Source organism: Sminthopsis crassicaudata, chromosome 6 (genome assembly GCF_048593235.1).
Source record: "Sminthopsis crassicaudata isolate SCR6 chromosome 6, ASM4859323v1, whole genome shotgun sequence".
Classification (NCBI taxonomy): Eukaryota; Metazoa; Chordata; class Mammalia; order Dasyuromorphia; family Dasyuridae; genus Sminthopsis; species Sminthopsis crassicaudata.
In genome coordinates, this window is record NC_133622.1 from 208,858,605 (window position 1) to 208,877,630 (window position 19,026).

At 38.5% G+C, this 19,026-nt stretch overlaps 1 protein-coding gene across 2 annotated transcripts in view; it reads right to left on the reverse strand.

The window, feature by feature from the left end:
* Positions 1–258: 258 nt before the first annotated feature.
* LOC141547123 (solute carrier family 15 member 2-like) overlaps positions 259–19,026 on the reverse strand; it is a 43,854-nt gene continuing 25,086 nt past the window's right edge. For both annotated transcript variants that reach the window (XM_074275507.1, XM_074275506.1), the window contains 11 exons: positions 17,437–17,469; positions 16,767–16,855; positions 16,497–16,578; positions 15,011–15,142; positions 9,975–10,136; positions 9,760–9,806; positions 4,474–4,581; positions 4,069–4,165; positions 3,816–3,959; positions 3,537–3,641; positions 259–844 (listed from right to left, as the gene is read on the reverse strand). In XM_074275507.1, coding sequence (XP_074131608.1) covers positions 743–844; positions 3,537–3,641; positions 3,816–3,959; positions 4,069–4,165; positions 4,474–4,581; positions 9,760–9,806; positions 9,975–10,136; positions 15,011–15,142; positions 16,497–16,578; positions 16,767–16,855; positions 17,437–17,469 — 1,101 coding nt within the window. In that variant the 3' untranslated portion in view covers positions 259–742. The remainder of the gene's footprint in view (positions 845–3,536; positions 3,642–3,815; positions 3,960–4,068; positions 4,166–4,473; positions 4,582–9,759; positions 9,807–9,974; positions 10,137–15,010; positions 15,143–16,496; positions 16,579–16,766; positions 16,856–17,436; positions 17,470–19,026) is intronic.

A 19,026-nucleotide genomic window follows, 5' to 3' on the forward strand; every position in this document is an offset into this window, starting at 1 on the left:
GAACCCTTGACTCCATCCATATAGGGAATTCTCTATCTGTATACAAATTTTCCTAGCTGCTCATTTTGGAAAACTGAGAGTCCAGATGACTCACTTACACTTGTCCATGTTTATATGTATTGGGGGCAAAGGTTGACCAATATCTTCCTATCCATTATATTACACTATTCTGTTCCCATATCATCTTTTCTTTCCCTCCCCTCATATATCTTGCCTTTCCCACTTACAAAAAATAGGGAGCCAGAGCCAACACCTTAGTTTGTTTTCAAAGGGTTTATGTGACTTAGCACTTTATTCAAAGTCAAGATTGAGGAACTTCCTTCCTGACTCCCCCTCCCTTATTCTTATCCCAGAAACCAGTCACATAGCCATCCATGTTTCTTTGCCTTTCCTCTGTTCTTTACCAGATGTCCTCTACACATATACTCTGCCCAGCTGGGGAGACTGAAGTTTTCTCTAAGTCATCCTTCTCATGAGCGAGGAACATCTTCCCCTTCCTTCCCACCCTCTCTTCCATATCCAACTCTCCAACCTCTCCATTCAAAGCACACAAATTCTGGCCAGAGTTAAATGAATTTGACTCCAGCCAAAATGTAGCACCATGGAGGAGAACTGGAGGGAAAGAATTATCATAGGAGGGTCAGGAAGGGGGAAATAACCAGGATGGGGATGATGGACCTGAGCCAAATGTACAATTTCTTCATCTGGTCCCAATGTTTGCGAATTCAAGAAGACAGGTTCTCTACAAGTTTTCTCTATAAGTTTCTTTGTAGTAATAGCTTATGATGAAGAAAGCAATGATGACACTCAGTAGGATGCAAGAAATTAAGAAGTACTCAATCCACTGTAGAAAGAAAGAGACACAGAATCAGGATGGATTGTTTTCCCCTAAAATTCTACAAAAGATTTGTGGAACTATAGAATCATAAAATGGTCCCATATACAACATTTCATCTCTTCTCTGCCTTTGTATGATATCTTCCATGTCAGGAAGGCATACCCCTCACCGTTGCCTCTTAGAATCCTTGGCTTCTGTCAAAACTCAGCTCACATAAGACCTTTCTTGATATCCCTATTTATCTCTCCCAAATTTACTTCATAGTTGGTTTTTCACGCTTACTATTTTGCAAATGTATAAATTTTGCTTCTCCCCAAAGCATGTAAACTACTTGAAAGTAGAGATTGCTTTGTTTTTTATCACATACTACCATGATACCTAGTACATGCTTGATATTTGTTTCATGAATAGAACAGCCATTTTGCAATTTGCAGATGAAGAAACAAGCCTAAAGAAAAGGACTCAGTTCAGTCTTTCTACCTCTTCCCTAGTTTCTTCCTCTTAACTTCTCCTGTCCCATTATCACTACTGACTGTAATGCCTCATGTTGATGATCCTGTAATACTCATCCCTTTGTGTTTAATGACTTAATCATCTAAGTCCCACGTCAGTCTCCCCATCCTATAATTACATTCATGTGGTGCAATTCCTCTTCTTCTACCATAAACTTTTCTTGCCATATCTTCTCATCCACGTCAAGCCTACTAACCATGTTGGGCCCCTTTCTTTTTACTTTCTGTGCTACTTAATTTGGTGATCTTACCAGCTTTAAGCAATTCTTAATTACAAGTTTGTTTGGATCTGAGGTCTATATATCCAGCACTAGTTTCTTTCCTGTGCTCTAATCCCATTTGACTTTTGTCTTGAACTGTAGTACCCCCCCACACACTTAAACTAATATTATGAAACAAGTATTTTCTCCCAAATCCACCCCATTTTCTGAACTTTCCTGTATTGTCGAGGGCTGTCATCTATTCAATTACCCAGGTTCACAGCCTCAATGTTATTCTTTCCTCACCTCCTGTTAATCCAATCCAATGACAAATCATAGTGTTATCTCTTTTTGTATTAAAAAATTCTTCCCAACTTGGCTCCTCCCTACATTTTAATCTTATACTTTTAATTTCTCTGCACAGATTTAATGATCCAGCTAGCTACAAAATAGCCTGTTTGCAGCTCCACACACACACAAAACTCATTGCCTTTGTGCCAGCTGTACCTCATGCCTGGAATCCCATCCTTCCTCACCTCTATCGCTTAAATATTCTTGGCTTCCCTCAAGACTCAGCTCAATTCCCATCTTCCACAGAAGGCTTGTCCCAATACCCCAATTATTATCTTCCTGAGATTTCTTTTCAACTATGATATGGGGGGGGGGGGCAAGAGGCTGTGTAGGTTTCTGATTATTTCCACACTATTTTTTCTAACAGGATGTTTGTCAACTAATATGTTCCTCCTGTAATGGCCCTTCCATTGCTGTCTGTTCAACTATCATCGGACTAGCTGAACTTCCTGATAAATCCACCATCTAAACTCCTGACTTTAGGTCTTTCTCCACTCCCTGTCCTTGTCCCTTGGATTGATTCTCTAAATAATCCTCTTTCTTCTGTTATCTACTCTTTGTCTGCATGGGAGGGCACTGACAATCACAGAACCATCACCATCACATTTGTTGTTCCTCTTCGGCCGAGTCCTTTGTATTGTTTAGACCTGGAGCTAGGAGATGAATATGATACCAGGTGGAGAGAAGAGAATTTCCTCAGATAAAAACTGAAAGGCTTGCTTAACTTAGGGCAAGAAGAGACATGTGGTGTCGTAGCTATGCTGCTACTTTGACTTGAAATCAAAGAAATGGAGCTTGAAAGGAAAAGACCTTTCTCTTCCTGACATTCTCATGAGCAACAAGGGAAGGAATGGATTGCCCATGGATAAGAAGAGATAAGGACATGAGGGTCTGCTTGCTTCCTTCAGCAGGCCCTTCTCCAGGTACCGGCACTCAAGTTTCACATGGTCCATCCTTAGTCAGAACCCACCTCTTCTTTAGAAGTGATTTCTAGGGGGCAGCTAGGTGGCGCAGTGGATAGAGCACCAGCCTTGAATTCAGGAGAACCTGAGTTTCAAATCTGGTCTCAGATACTTAACCTAGCTGTGTGACCCTGGGCAAGTCACTTAACCCCAGAAAGAAAAGAAGTGGTTTCTGTGGCAGAGAAGCCTCTCCCAGATCTAAGACTTACCCAACTTTTGGGTACTTGGACGAGTGGCAAGGCATCTACTTTCACCCTGCTTTAGGGGCACTCTGAGAAAACAGCTTGCTTTTCATCTTACTCTCCCATGTCCCAGAGCGTCTTAAGTGATGACAGCAAAGGCAGCAGCAAGTGATTGTGCCGTGGCTGCCCCACAACTCCTCTAGGCTCAGAGTTTTCCTGGGAATAGACTGCTTGGCCTTAGCTGTGCCAGCCTAGGACTGCCTTCCTCCAGGGGAGGATTGTAGTTACTGTATTAATGGTGACAGAGATCCCTTACAATCTCTGGATCTCTCCCATGCAAAGGGTCTAGTGTAGGGACCAAGGGCTGGGGCTGTGGGCATCAGGGACCAGGAGAAGGGACAAGGTGTCCTGGAGAAGCTGGAAGCAAGTTGTATCTGAGGTTGGTGCATTTAGTCTTGTAAAAGGCAATATAAAAAAGGAGGGGTCTATACCTCAGGCAGGAGGGAGATGTAGGACACAAAATTCCTGATCAGAAAAGTGCTGTAAAGGCTGCTTGTCCACAAAGCCGTCATGGTAACTTTCAAGCCTTTTGGGGCCTAGGGCACAAAAGCCAGCTTAGTCACCTCCCCCAAGATTCAGGTCCTGGCACCCTTCCCACAGACTTCCCACTCCTTCCCACCCATTACCTAATCTCCAACACACCACCCTCCCCCTGCCTCAGTCCCCTTCCATTGTCTGTGTATTATCTCTGACCCTGAGTAATCTCTAACCTCATAGTAGAAAAACTCCATGCAGGCAACAGTGAGAAAATATCTTCCGATGTCCATTATAAGTAATTGTGGGAATTGCCACGCAATGGAAAAGGTCTTGATTTCCACCATCTTTACTTTGTGGATCTTCACTATTGGAACGTCCTGAGGAAGCAAGTGAAAGCCAGTGTATATATGGCGGGAAAGAGTCTACTAGGAGGGATTGGGATAGGAGGCTGGGCTCCTTTTGACTGGCCTTGCTTTGGCAACCCACCTGAATAATAAAGATCAGGTAAGAGCCTCCAAATTTCAGCAGCCCGACTTGTAATACATCCTTCTTCTCCTCGATCATATAAAACAGATTTACCTTTCTGGTGAGAGTCAGTCAGTCAATTAAATGCCCACTTTGTGTCAGGCACTATATGCTAAGTGCTGGGGATACAAAGAAAGGCAAAACACAGTCCCTGCTCTCAAGGAGTTCAGAGCGTCATGGGCAAGACAGCGTGCAAACAACTATGTAAAAAGCAAGGTACAGACAAGACAAATGGGAGTTAGTCAAAAGACAGGAGGCGTAAACATTAAGGGAGATCCGAGAGAGCAGGGAAATTTTACTGCTCATACCAAGTGGTGGTGGGACCCAGGTTATCCATTCCCCCAAATGGGTCATAGGGCTGTTCACCTGTTTATCCTAATGGTTAGCAGTGGAGAGTACCCAGTGTTTTTCCGGAGCCTGAAGGTGTCTAAAAGCAAGATGACATAAATATCTTTGTCCAGATTATTAAAAATCCTGTGGACAAGAACAGAGTCTGAGTCAGAGATAAGCATCGGAGATAAGCACTGCAACCACCCCCACACCATACTCTAGCTTCTGAACAACCTTACTTCTGTTCTGGTGTGATTTAAATCAGTCTTTTGTTTGCAGTCCAGTCATTTTTACATGAGCCAATGACAAAAAAGGAACTTGGCTGTAAGAATCAACTACAGTGAAAGTGAAGAATAAGGCACAAATCCAGAAGACAACAGTGTGAAAATAGCTACAGTTAAAGCCTCAAAGAAAGATGTTAATTGGATCCAAACCCACCAAGAATTCCTGGAAGAGTTAAAGCAGAAAAAAAAAAGATAAGAGGAAAAATTAAGAAAGAAATGAGAGTGTGGCAAGAAATTTATGAAGAGAATGAACAAGTTTGGTAAAGATACTGAAGAATTGTTTGCTTTTTTTTTTCTTTGTGATTTTTCTCTTTTGTTCTGATTTTTTCTCTTCCAACATGACATGTGAAAAATGAATGTAAACATAAAACCTAAAAATAAAAACGAGTGGCCAATCAATAATAAAAATATACTGAAAAAAACCATCTTTTAAAACAGGATTGGCTTTAATAGTAAAAAGAGATATAGAAATTTACTAAAACTGTTGGGGGGGAAATAGATTTTTTTTTTTTTAACAAAATCTCATGAAGAGAACAAGAGTGTGACCAAAACTAATTTTGTGATCTCAGAACTTATAGCTGGACAGTGTTTTAGTGAAGGTGAATTTGTGAGGTGTATAGTAAAAACCACTGAAATTTTCTGTGCTTAAAAAAGTTAATACTTTTCAGAATATTTTATTATCAGGAAATACTGTTGTGAAATAAATTAAGAAAATTGTCACTGATGCAGTGGAAATCTTAAATCAAACCCAACAAATGTAATGACTTTTTGTTTAATTGCAGTTGGTGAAAGTATAGATATTAGTAAACCAATTCAATGTGAGTGGAGATTGTTTAATGTTATTCTTCTTAATGACCTACAACAGGTGAAGATATTTTAAAGGAAGTATATGGATTTTTAGAAAAGTATTAATTTCCCTTAGTAGAACTAGTATGTGATCGCAAACACAACAACAATGAAAGGGAAGACAATTGAATATGGAAGCAGAATGAAGTTGCTTCTGATGGTAAGTTTCATTATGTTCATGGCATTATATAGTAGGAAGTTTATGCTCAAAAATAATAAAAATAGAACATGTGCTGACTTTTGCTAAGAAAACAATGAATTTTACATGTTTTTTACAGATTTATTGGGGAAACAAAGTGAATAAAAATATTTACTTCATTATACAGAAATTGGCTGGCTTCCTTGTGGTTTTGAAGAGATTTTGGCAATTTTTGCCATAAAATCAAAATGTTTAAGAAATGAGAGATGTCACCTGAACAACTTAATCATAAGAATTGATTTCAGAATTTGGCTTTCATTGTAAATGTAACAAGGTATTTAAATGAGTTGAACATAAAACATCAAAGCTGAAATTGGGTTTTAACATTTATATACAACTGTACTAAAGCATTTAAGATAAAAGTTGTTCTCTGGGAATTAAAAATTGTGATTTGACTCTTTCCTACATGTAAAAATTATCAAGAATCATTTGAGTTTTGTAATTTTAGCAAGTGTGCTTTAAAGATCCAGGAATTTCTATTTGAATTTGAAAGATGGTTTGAATTCAAATGTATGAAAATTATTTTCTTTTGAATTTGAGAAATCAAAAAGTAACTTTCAAATGGAATTTGTTGTTCAATGTAACATAGGGCTAAAATAAAAATATACTGTAGTGAGGGCTCCAGATTTTTTGTACTTGGCAAGAATTTTTGTTCAAAAGTGCATGTTACAAGAATATTAATAATGTTTGGTGATACACATATATGTAAGCTTTTGTTTTTATTCCTGAAGGCTATTAAAACTTCACTTAGCATGAGATTAACAAATGAGTATTTATCATACATACTGAAGATGGCATTATAAAACATACCCATTTTTGATTTTAAAAAGTAGTTTCTAGCAAAAGATGCCAAGTTTCCAGCAAACAATATTAATTTTGAATATTCTTGGACTGAAAGATTTTATAATGATTTTGAATATATTTGATATTAAGATGTAAAATTTTATGCATCCTTTTTGGCTAATAACTAATTCTTATCTGATTTATGTGCATGCATATAATATACACACATAAATATTGAAAAAATTGTGAAATTTATGAAAATAGACTTATTTTTAATAGAATAGTTATATCTCGTTCTTCTCTGATTTTCATGTATTGATAAATAAATATGTGGTTTTCTAGCTCAGAGTGTGTAGAAATACATCAAGTTCAAGAGGGAAACAAATAAGGATTTAGTAAATGATCTTTCATAGCCCTAGATTTAACTTGATCTATCTCAGTGAGCAGAGATGGAGACTTATGACCTGCTAGAAACTGCCAACATCCCTCACACTTAACTAGATTAATTGTACATGTTTTACAAACAAAGAAATAAGTGGTTAAGTAATGGATGATGGAAAAGGTTAAAAATTGAATTATTGGTAACTGTGGTTAAAGGGCTAGAAAACTGCATTCCTTTTGATCTGTATCCCAAAGAGATCAAAAAAGGGAACTGGATCTACATGCACAAAAATATTTATAGCAGCTCTTTTTTTTGTGATGGCTAAGAATTGGAAGTTGTATAAATGCCCATCAATTGGGGAATGGCTGAACAAGCCGTGGCATATATAGTTATAGAATAATGTGCTATAAGAAAAGACGAGCAGAATGAGTTCAAGAAAACCTGGAATGACTTATGTGAACTGAAACAAAGGGAAATGAACATAACCATGAGAATATTGTGGATGGTAACAACAATATTGTATGTTGAACATCTGTGAATGACTCAGCTATTCTCAGCAATACAATCCCAAAGGGCTCATAATGAAAAATGCTATTAACTTCCAGAGAAAAAACTGATACTGTCTGAATAGACTGGAGTATATTATTTTTCATTTTCTTTTATTGGCTTGAGTTTTCTTTCATAATTTTTACAAGGTTGCACATATATAATCTATATAAAATTATTTACTAATGTGGTGGAGGAAGAAGGGAGGAGAAAAGATAAGACTCTTAGAACTCAAAATTTTAATAAAAGAATGTTAAAATTGTTTTTACATGTAAATGGGGAAAAATGGAAATATTTTAAAAGGATTAATAGTAGTTAAAAGACAAAACTCCCAGCCAACCACTAGATTCTGTCTCTACTTTTTTTCCTTAGAAAAATTAAATTGCCTAATTTTAGGCATTTCGGTCCCTGATGGATAACATTAAAATCACTTATTTAGTTACATCTCTAAGAATATAGGATTCTACTTTATTCATTGTTTGATAATTAAAAATTGATTCATAAAGTCAAAACACCAGCTTAGGCTAAGCTTTAACAAGGTATTTTTTAATGTATTTATCAAAATCATTCCAGATTTCTGGAGTATGTAACAACAGAAATAAATTCATTTGATGACTTTTTGATTATTAAGGTTAAGTTAGGTATAAACATATATACAGAGATTATTGCCAATGTTATTTACCACTGTAATAGATGGCATCCTATGCACAATCCAAACCAAAGAGAGATTCTCTATGGGTGGGAGGATGGCAGCTGAAGATGGCTAGGATAAAGATGGCGTTTTCATGTCAGCTGCTGATCAAAGGCAAAGACAGATTGCACACTCTCCCCACCAGTTGAGACGTGAAGATGTGTGTGAAAGCAGGAGATGCTTTCTACACCATGGCTTAAAATAGGGAAATGGCTAGCTCAAGACTATGTCACAGGGAGACCACATGAAGGGACTTAAGATGCTCAGCCTGGAGAAAAGGTGACTTGACTCAAGAGTGGATGTCATAGTTGTCTTCGGGCTATTTGAAAAGCTATCTAAACTTGGTCTGCCTTGCTCTAGATGGAAGAACTGGAAGAAATCTGGCTTATTACTTCTCTCCCTCCATATATAATAACTCTGCGATCTACCCTGTTCTCTCATGTAACCCTTACAGGCTTCTATATTGGTTGGAATTCCCCTCACTTTGGCTTTCCAACTTCTCGAGTTTTCTTTAAGACTGTTCAAATCTCCTGTTTGCAGGAACTTCTAGGTTTCCCTCTACAGGTGATGCTTTTTCTTCTGAGATTATCTCATTGACTTTGTAAATATTTTGTATACATACAGTTGTTTGCAAGTTGTCTCGCCCATTAAAATGGGAGCTCCTTGAAGACAGTGATGACTTTTTTTTTTCCTTTACACACCCAGAATTTACCACTGAGCCTCACACATAATACATATTTCATAAATGCCTTCTGACTGACTAAAGTTGTAGACAGGCTAAGTTCATTTTCAATATAAGGAAAAGCTTACTAACAACTAATGAACTGCTTGAGCAGAAGGCACTGAATTCTCCCTCACTAGAAACCTGGATAACCAATTCTCTTTTTGTAGTATCTTATTGTAGGGGACTGTAGTCAGTATTTTGTAGTAGAGAATTCTTTTTTCAGCCAGGCTCTAAGGCTCTGGACCTTCTTTTCACTTCTGAGATTTAAGAAATGAAGAAATATACTTGAATAGTGCTATTAAGAATAGGCAGAAAACAAGAAATGAATGTCATGGTGGTTAGATTAAATAGTTATCAATAACAGTTATTACTCTAATGGGAAGTTATTATAATGATTACATAATATAATGCTATTATATTTTTACTTTTTCTATTTCTACCTAAAATGTGATTTTCAAAAATTATTATGATTATCATATTATAGATTAGTAACTGTCATTTTTTTGTAGAGATGGTTCCACATGTACATGTGTGTCCAATGAATGTACTAAGATTCTATTTGAACTTATTCTCCTCACTCCAGGTTTTTGTTAATTTAGCAAATAATTATTTTTTTCTTTATGGAAACAGTACAATTGAAGGACCCCATAAGGACAGCTCTTGTCTGAGAAATGTACTTGAGTAATGGTGCTGCCCACAATATGAGACAGACAGGCAAATAGATACTGATAAATACACTAGTCCTACAGATGGAAAAAACATAAATATTTGCTTTAAGCCCAATGGATGTGGACAGGGCCCAAGGACATGGCTTCCGCTGCCCCCCAAAAGATACCTTTCTTTAGTCGAGAACTGAATCAAATATACCTCACATGTGCAAGTCCATTCTCTACTACTTCATTGTCTTCCTTCATCTAAAGCAAAGAGGGAGAGAAATCATCATGGACAGTTCTAAAGATGACTAATCCTGTTCAGACAATATCATCTTTTTCTTCCCTCCTTAACCTTTCCTACTTCTCTCTCCCTCCTTCCCCCAGAAATGCCCTGTTTCTTCCCATCTAGTCCACACTCCAAACTCTCACCAGGGTGATTGAGTATGACGACTCCTTCCCACTCAGAATTAGTATATATATTGTTTTCTCCTCCAGGAGAATCTCTTCTTTTTTGAACCATGTAGAGGAAGATACATCTAACTGAAAGTACTCTTCATGTGCGTCCAAATTTATAATGTCATAATCTGGATACTAGAAAAAAGCATGGGTCAATTTATGTGCTTCAGATGACTTAGAAAATTTCCAACAGGATTGTTGCTACAATGACAGACCTCTCCTTTTTTAATCTGTAATTTTGGGAATATGACGACTCTCAGCTTTTATCAGTACCTTATTTCTGGAGATAGTGAATTGCCCCACTTAGAGAATGAGGTGGGGGGCAGCTAGTTGATACAGTGGCTAGAGCACCAGCCCTAAAGTCAGGACCCCCCCAAGTTCAAATCTGGCCTCAGACACTTAATATGTTTTTGCTGTGTACCCTGGGCAAGTCACTTCTCAGAGAAAGAAACAAGAATGAGATGGATTTTTATTATAATGTGAAGAAATCTCAGAATAGAAATTAGGTTCCCAAAGAAAAATGATAGTTATTCAATTAAAATTAGAAGGCACCAGCTGTCTGGCTCAAACAAAGGGATTAACTTCTGAGCTTATCTTTTGTGCCCAGACCAATCCAGCTTAGCATAGTTCACCTAGTATTTCAGTCTCAAGCCTTGAAAATATTTCCCTGCTTTCTCTATAGTTTTGTAAGAACTGCTCTGCCACCCTGAAACTTGAGCTCATCAAGCCCCTCTGAGCACCATACCCTAAATTTATTCTCATCTTGTTCTAGATTTTATGATTAACCAGTCTTGTAAATGCTCACCTTTCCCTGTTTTTCCTAGGTCTAAGAGAACATCCCTTTTCCTTAATCCTTCAAGGACAATTCAAGCTAAAATTCAAGCTATACTCCCTCTTATGAACGCTCTTCCTGAACTTGAACTGCAGAGGATAACTCTGTGCCATTAGATAAAAGTTCCAGATAAGACATAGTTCTGTCCTCATAGAACTTAGAATATAGTAGTTGGCACAGATAGGAGAAGGGGAAGTAGTAGTACATCAAGATGTACTTCCATATTATATGGTAAGAATATTGAAGAATATCAGTGTATGATAGAGCACCAGACCTGGAGTGAGGAGAACAAGTTCAAATAGAACTTGAGTACATTAATTGGACACACATGTACATGTGGAGCCATCTCTACAAAAGATGGGACTTAAGACAATTGAGGGGGGTAGTGTTTTTAGGTTTTACAGTTGAGAAGTATAGAAGACTCCTAATATTAGGTGTCGATCCAGAGAGTAAAATATTTTAAGGAACAAGTGAAAGGATTAGAAGAGTATACAATTGAGATCACTGAGCTTAAAGCAGATAAGATGAGTCACAAAGGGTTTTTTTATATTTTTTTGCTAATCCTATCTGGGAATTTTCAAATAGAAGATATATACCTGAGGAACTGATAGACATAAGTAATTCCTGGGAATTTCACTTTTGTCCACCCTCTGAGTTTGGATCATTCTTTTAGTTTAATTGATGAGACATAGAAGCCCTTCTCTAATCAAAAGTAGTATTCTGATAGATTGACTGTCACAATTAAATCTTAAATTGAATCATTTTCTCTGGACATGAACCATGTTCTCAGAGAGAACAATCCTGGGAGACGTGGATTGGACAGATGAGAATGTATCTGGGACAGTGGAAGGCCTCTGACCCAGACAAAATGATGAGATTGACAGATACCCTAAGGATGCCAGCTACATTGGCAGTGAGTACCCTCACAGAGGCTAGAGTAAATGTTACCTGGCCTGAATGTGTACAGACTTTGGGGGAAGTAGATCACAAGACCTTTGTTGATTTTGTCTTTGATGGTGTGCAGCACAAAAGTGAAAAATCTCTTGAATTACTCCTCAGGTTGGAGCACTGGGTATCTAGAGTGATCTAGAGATGCCCCATAGATCCTGAGAACATAGAGAATGAATCGCCACTATAGAGATTGTTCTACTGTGTGTGTGTGTGTGTGTGTGTGTGTGTGTGTGTGTGTGTGTGAGAGAGAGAGAGAGAGAGAGAGAGAGAGAGACTCTCCTGTATGTGGATGTCGGGTCAAATTTACAGTGGTCAAATTAAGGCAGGTATTGCTAAGGATCAGTACAATTCAGAGGACTCAGACTCAGTGTGGACAATAGGAGCAAAGCAGGTCAACAGCACCACCGGTCACAGAACCTGAGACAATCAAGTGAGACCTGGAGCAGTGCTCAATCTGATTCTTCTTGGAGGGGTAGAAGAACAAGGAAATAGATGGCACACAAGAGCACTTTTGCTGATAATCATCAGAATAACATTCTTATTTTGTTAATTGGATGATGGGCTTATTTATATTGTTGGGTATACTGGCATAGAAAATGCAGCCATAATTATGAAGAAATTAAAAATCTGATCCAGCTTCAGTAAACCAGAGTAGGTCCAAAGAAGGAAGTGATCCTACACCCCAAAGGCAGTTACATTCACCTTATCATAAATTCCTTATGGGCCTATTTCACTTGGACTCATAGGACCTCATGAAAAGGTGATGGTAAAAATTGAGAATATGGATTGCAATGCTGTCCTGGATAGTGGACTTCAAGTTAACAATAATGTTTTTCCCTGATATTTTCATGACAAGTATTTGAGTAAAAACAACAACAAAAAAACAACCTTTAAAATCAACCTTTAAAATCTATGGCAGGACTTAAGACAGTGGTTTGAAGGATAAAGTCTATCCATACTTAGGATGTAGCATGTAGCCAGGAGAATTTTACAGAAAAACTGTTAACAAATAAGTAAACACTCTGGCGCTGGAATATCCAGATCTTCCAATACTTATCAGATTGTCTGCACTGATTCTAACTAATTCTAGTCTTTTCAAAATTCTAGGATACCACAAACAACAAACTGGAACCTAAAACTCTGCACACTTTGATGATCCATGCTCAGACACAGAGGCTTATAAGTGAATAATTGCTCATACTGATGATGTGTTGGGGGCAGCTGAAGACTGCTAGGATACAGATGGCGTTTTCATGTCAGCTGCTGATCAAAGAAAGGCAAAGACAGATGGCATACTCTCCCCACCAGTGTGAGACGTGAAGGTAGCGTGTGAAAACAGAAGATGGCTTTATACACCATGGCTTAAAATAGGGGAATGGCTAGCTCAGGATTATGTCACAGGAAGACCACGTGAAGGGACTTTATTCACTTTAATTCGACTATTTTTCAGAATCATCCTAGATCCCTTGAAAAGTTTTTAACAAGAGATAACTTCAGTATCTTTCTACCTTTTAATATTAAGCAAGTATGAAACAGAGATTTGTATTAGACAATAGGAATCCCTATTCAGAAATATTCCCTGTAGATGAACGTAGTCTTCCAGATGTTCCTGTTTGTGGATGACATTGTGTTAGCTCCATCAAACCTCAGCACACGGCAGTTTTTGAAATGAGGCCCCATAATCATGCAGAAGAGTTTAAATTGACTCTCCATATAGGAAAAATCAAGGGACTAAAGAATATATGTTGCCTAGACCAGGGCTTCTTAAACTTTTTCCATTCACAATCCCTTTTTGCCTGAGAAATTAGTAAATGACCCCAAGTATATAGGCATATAAAATAGGTATATGAATCAAACATTTACCGATAATAAATCATCATTTCACCACTTCCACATTCAGTTATGAGACCTCATGTGGGGTTGCAATCCACAGTTTAACAAGCTAAGGTCTAGACTATGAAGTTAGATAGTCAATATATAGAACTTGGGATCTGGTATAAAATATTTATCACTGTATATATACATAAATACACACAACATGTATATAATTATGTGTATATATATACCCATATATGTGAAATCTATTTCATATATCTAAATTTTTTGTATATATGTAAAATTATAAACTTGGACCGATCATGCAAATGGACAAAGATCTTCGTTTAAATGGAACAAGAGAGAGTAGGCTAGACTGTCTTTTGGGGAAATTGCAAAGTTCTTCCCATGATCTCAAGCTTCTCCCTGAAACAAAAAGGCCATCTTTTGAATACCAATGTTTTCCCCGTTATGCTGGAAGTCACCAAACACTAGTTTCCGGAGAATTGAAACTTAGGATCAGCCAAAGAACAATAGAGTAGTACATGTAAAATGCAAGATAGAAGCAAAATGCTGTATAGAAGGGGCAACATAAAGGATGTCATTAGAAAAATGTGTGGCTAGAAACAAAACCCAATCATATTACAAAAGTGAGGGGATACCCTACAACCAGCCTCTTTTTCACTGGCATCCAAGCAATGATGAGAGAAAGAGGACCACCTTCAGCATGTTAAACCCCCTCTAGAAGTCTTGTAGGACATATGGAAAGAGTCAAGCAGGTAGACAGCTGTCGATGGGTCATAATTCTTCCTTGTAAAAACTCCCCAAATTGATGACATTACAGGGCTATTGAAGCATTTGAGTAGCTGGCCTTGAAGGTTCCTTCCTACTCTAAAGCTATGATCTGGTGACTCTAACATTTTCCTGTTATCTTCCAGCTATTGAATCTAAAATAACAAAAATGGAAATGCTATGGCTGCAACTTGTCTACTAGCCCATAGTCATTCTCTCTTTAGTCTATGCTGGCCATGGTGTCCGCTGCTCAGTAATCTTCAGTGGCTCTTTAGCTTTACATTTGAAGCCCTGTATAATATGGCTCCAGAGTCTTTCCAGACCTTTCCACCAATCACCTCCCTTCCATTGTAGCCATATTGGATATTTGTTGTTCTCTCACAATGGGATCTTGAAATACCTGGAAGGCAATCCTATCTTATCACAAGGCTCAACCTGGTCCCTCTCTTGTATTTACTCAGCTGTATAGATTTTGCGATTAAGTAGGGACATGGGGCAGATGGGCAGGTGGCCTGATCCAATCAGGATAGACACACAGATATACAAAGACAGAAATACACAAAGAATAACCGTATACTCCCAGACATATAAACACACATTGAGAAACACAGATACTCACGTCAGAATCCATGAATATTGGGGTAGTGTGGTGGCTGTTGTTTTTATGCAAGATTACATCAAATGTAATATCAGCTACATTAAGGATTTTCAGGAAGCTCTGCCTGGAGTTAGGTTTGATGCCGGGAGAATTCTGAAGGAATCACATTCAACCAGAGAGAACTTCACTATAATTCCACTTTGTTCCCACTGATCATTCCCCCAGGAATCAAATGTAAGCATCTCTGGACCCTTCATGTTCCCCCATGTCCCTTCCATATATCCTTAATCTCTCCATATCTCCATTAGACCACACCTTTATATGCATGGATGGACTGTCCAGGATGAATATGGCCATGGAAGATGGCTTCTCCTTCCCTTTCCTAATAGCAGAATCCCAATTTAAACCCAAGTCCTAGAAATTACAAATCCAGCATTCTATCAGATCAGGAAGGCCCCATCATCCCATTTCCTTCCATGCATCCTTCCTTCTTCATGTTCCACACATTCACATTCACCTCTTTGTGTCCCCTTTGTGCTTTTCTTATTACTTCCTATCAAAATGGAGGTGATAAGAGGATATGGCCCTGCCACTGAATTCCTCTCTCCAACTTAAGGAACTATTAATGGTGAGTCAGTCAACAATTCTGAATCCATCTAATGGTACTATTTTGTGCTTCACTTTGTCCATAAGTATAGCATTTAAGAGATGTGCTTTACAGTAATGAACTGAACCAGCTACACCCAGCTAAAGAACTCTGGGAGATAACTATGAACCACTACATAAAAATCCCACTACCTCTATTTTTGTCCACCTACATTTTGGATTTCCTTCACAGGCTAATTGTACACTATTTCAAAGTCTGATTCTTTTTGTACAGCAATATATGTATACATATATTGTATTTAATTTATACTTTACATATTTAACATGTATTGGTCAACCTGCCATCTGGTGAGGGGAAGGAGGGGAAACATTGGAACGAAAGGTTTGGCAATTGTCAATGTTGTAAAATTACACATGCATATATCTGGTAAATAAAACTATAATTAATTTAAAAATAAAATGTGATATATACATAGATAGATAGATAGATAGATAGATAGATAGATAGATAGATAGATAGATGTGCTTTAATTCAAGCATTCCCCTAATCTGTCAAAAAAAAAAAAAAAAGAAAAAGTCACTTTCCCACATCCCCTCTCATCTCCCTCTCCTGGATTGCCTCCACCCATTCATTCTTCCAGTCACCTTCGGACCCTTCTTGTAATTAGGCCATCAGAGGGAGAGCGAAGGTCCCTTTCTAAACTTATTAGTCTCCAACTTCCATAATGGGAAGTCCATGCTATGGAAATCTCTATGAGGTCTTCCGTGATCTGCATATTTGAGTCTCCCTTCCCTAGGGAGAAGGATGTACTCTTCATGTCTGTCATCACTGGGCCACCTCCCTGATTCCACTCAGAAAATTCCGTATAGACCCATCCCCACCCTCCCCACCCCCTTTCACCTGAATTTTTAATTCTAGCAATAATGCTGCTATGCTGGAGATGTAAATTAAGAGCATCCCTATCACCATTTTCTTTATTAATCTAAAAGGAGAGAGAGGAGAAACAAAGTGAATTAACTAGAGGAAAGTAAAAGTGTAGTTGCCATGATAGTAAGAGTAAGATTATGAAAAACATAATAGTTTCTCACATTTAGGATATTCAGGAACAAAGGCCCCCCACTCTCTCCCACCATCCCCCAGGGAAGTCCAATCCAAGAGATAAACACATACGTGAAGCTTAATCCAAGCTGCTCCAAGAAGGGGAACAGAACAATTTCCATTAAAAAGAGTAAGGCCAGGATGACGGCAGAAAACATGCCCTGGATCAACAAAGAAAGAAGGTCAGTGCATCCTTTGGTGCTCCTCCCTCCTCACATCTTCCTCAGTCCTTTTTGTCCCTATGATTGTGACTCCTCCACACCCCACTCCACAGTCAGCCTAGAGATTTCTCATTCAGAATCTACTCTTCAGGAAGGGAAATGACTGGTAGGAAGATGAAAGGGGGAAGAGAAAAGAGACCTAAGGAGAAGGAAGAAGCAAAAAGGATACCAAGAGACAGTGGGAGGAGGAAGGATGATGGGAGTAAATATGAGGCAGCCTGCAGCAGAGAGTGAGCATTATGCCTGAAGTCAGGAAGAGCTGGATTGAAATTCTGCCTCAGACTTAAAGGAGCTGTGTGGACCACTCTCTTAATTACTCTCGAGGTGCCTCGGGTCTCTCATTTGTAAAATCAGAGGGTTGGACTCAGCATCCTTGTAGGTCCCTTTCAGTTCTAAACTTAGGATCTTCTAAATGAGGGTAAAGGATGATGGTTTTAAGAAGGGGAGAAAGGTTGGATAATAAAGGAAGGGCGAAGGTAAGGTGAGGGAGAGGAAAGGAGATAGGGCAATACCTTTCATACCTCTACATTTTCATCTGCTATTTGATTCTGATGCTGAAACACAAGAACACGTTATGGATTGAAGGACAGTCATGGTCTGTGCTTTAATATGGAGAGATTCCAAGAATCACAGGACAAGGAACACAATAATTACTGGTGGGCGGTTGTGGGGAAAAGCCTGGGACCCATTCTCCTGACCCCAGAAGCAATAAACACATGATCAGAGCCCGAGAGCTCTCTTAGCAGCTAGTCTTCAGAAGCAGTCATAGTGATTGGAGTGATAACTTGGGAGTCATTTGAGAAAATCTGGGTTCATCATCAATGAGACCATAGGCAAACCACATAGCTTTTTGAGGCTAAAAGCTTCTTCATCTATAAAAGGAGTTGAGCTCAGTAGCCTTCAGTGTCCCTTCCATCTTTAAACCTATTTTCCAGGGGCTTTTATTTGGGCAAGGGAAGTGGAATACGTGAACAGTACTTTCTGGATCAGTTCTTTTTCATCTGGATCCCAGGCCTTTAACCATCTCTTTTATTATCATCCCTCTTCCACTCAACCTTATCCATCCACTAGCTTACTCTAATCTCTATCCACTCATCTATTAGCATTTTTCTTTGTGACCTCCCTAAAGCCAGTTATCTCTGGGAGCAATCTCTCCCAGCCTTCCCTGTTTCCCTCTGTACCATTTCCACTTCATCATAATTGCCAGTCCCTTGATGATATCTTCCAGCAGAAGCTTTCTCTACCTTACAGCAAGCTGAAGAAGAATTTGTTCTTCATCGCCAGGGTTCCATGACCATCACTAAACAGCTTCGTTTCTTTAGTAAAACATATACCATGCTCTTCTACATCCTCATTGTTACAGTCCAGACAACTTGCATACTCACTCACATCTTCCTTGGACTTAGCTCCTCTCATCCCCTCCTATCACTGATATTGATTTCAGCAGTCACATTAAAGATAGGAATGGTCTGGAAAGATGGAGGAAGAGAGGGATTTCTAGGTTCTCCAGATTACCTCCACAAACAGTAAAAAAAAGACCTTTCTCTCTTGACCATCAATATCCTCAGTTCCTTTAGCTGTTATCCTAACTTCTCCCCTCCTATCCTCTAGACAAGTAATTTTGACTCTGTGCCTCAGTTTCCCCATTTATAAAATGTGTTTGGAGGGGGAAAGGGTGGGTGATGTCTTCTCCATTTTGTCTTTTCACCAGCAAGGCATACCTTGGCTTTGGTTATTCTAGCTGATAGGTTTTATATTAATGAATATTATATTAATGAAAGGTTTTATATTAATGAAGGAAAAGAGGATGTGGAAAGGTGGAGAAAAAAGTGGGCACAAGCAGAGGAAGGTGTGGAAATGCCATGATTCCCAGTACAGTCTTAGCTGTCTTGTGGAGGTTGGGGATGTGAGGAGATAGGGAAAGATAGCTGGAATGCAAGAGCCATCATGTGGAGATGACTTGGAAGTGGATCTGCCTATCAGTGGGGACTGAGGGCTGGAGCTTATAATGAAGTCAAGGAATATATTAAATAAAACAAACATCCTCCTAATAAAACTAGAAGTTTGTTGGAAGATGAACACTACCAGTCCAAGATATTGGCTGAAAAGAC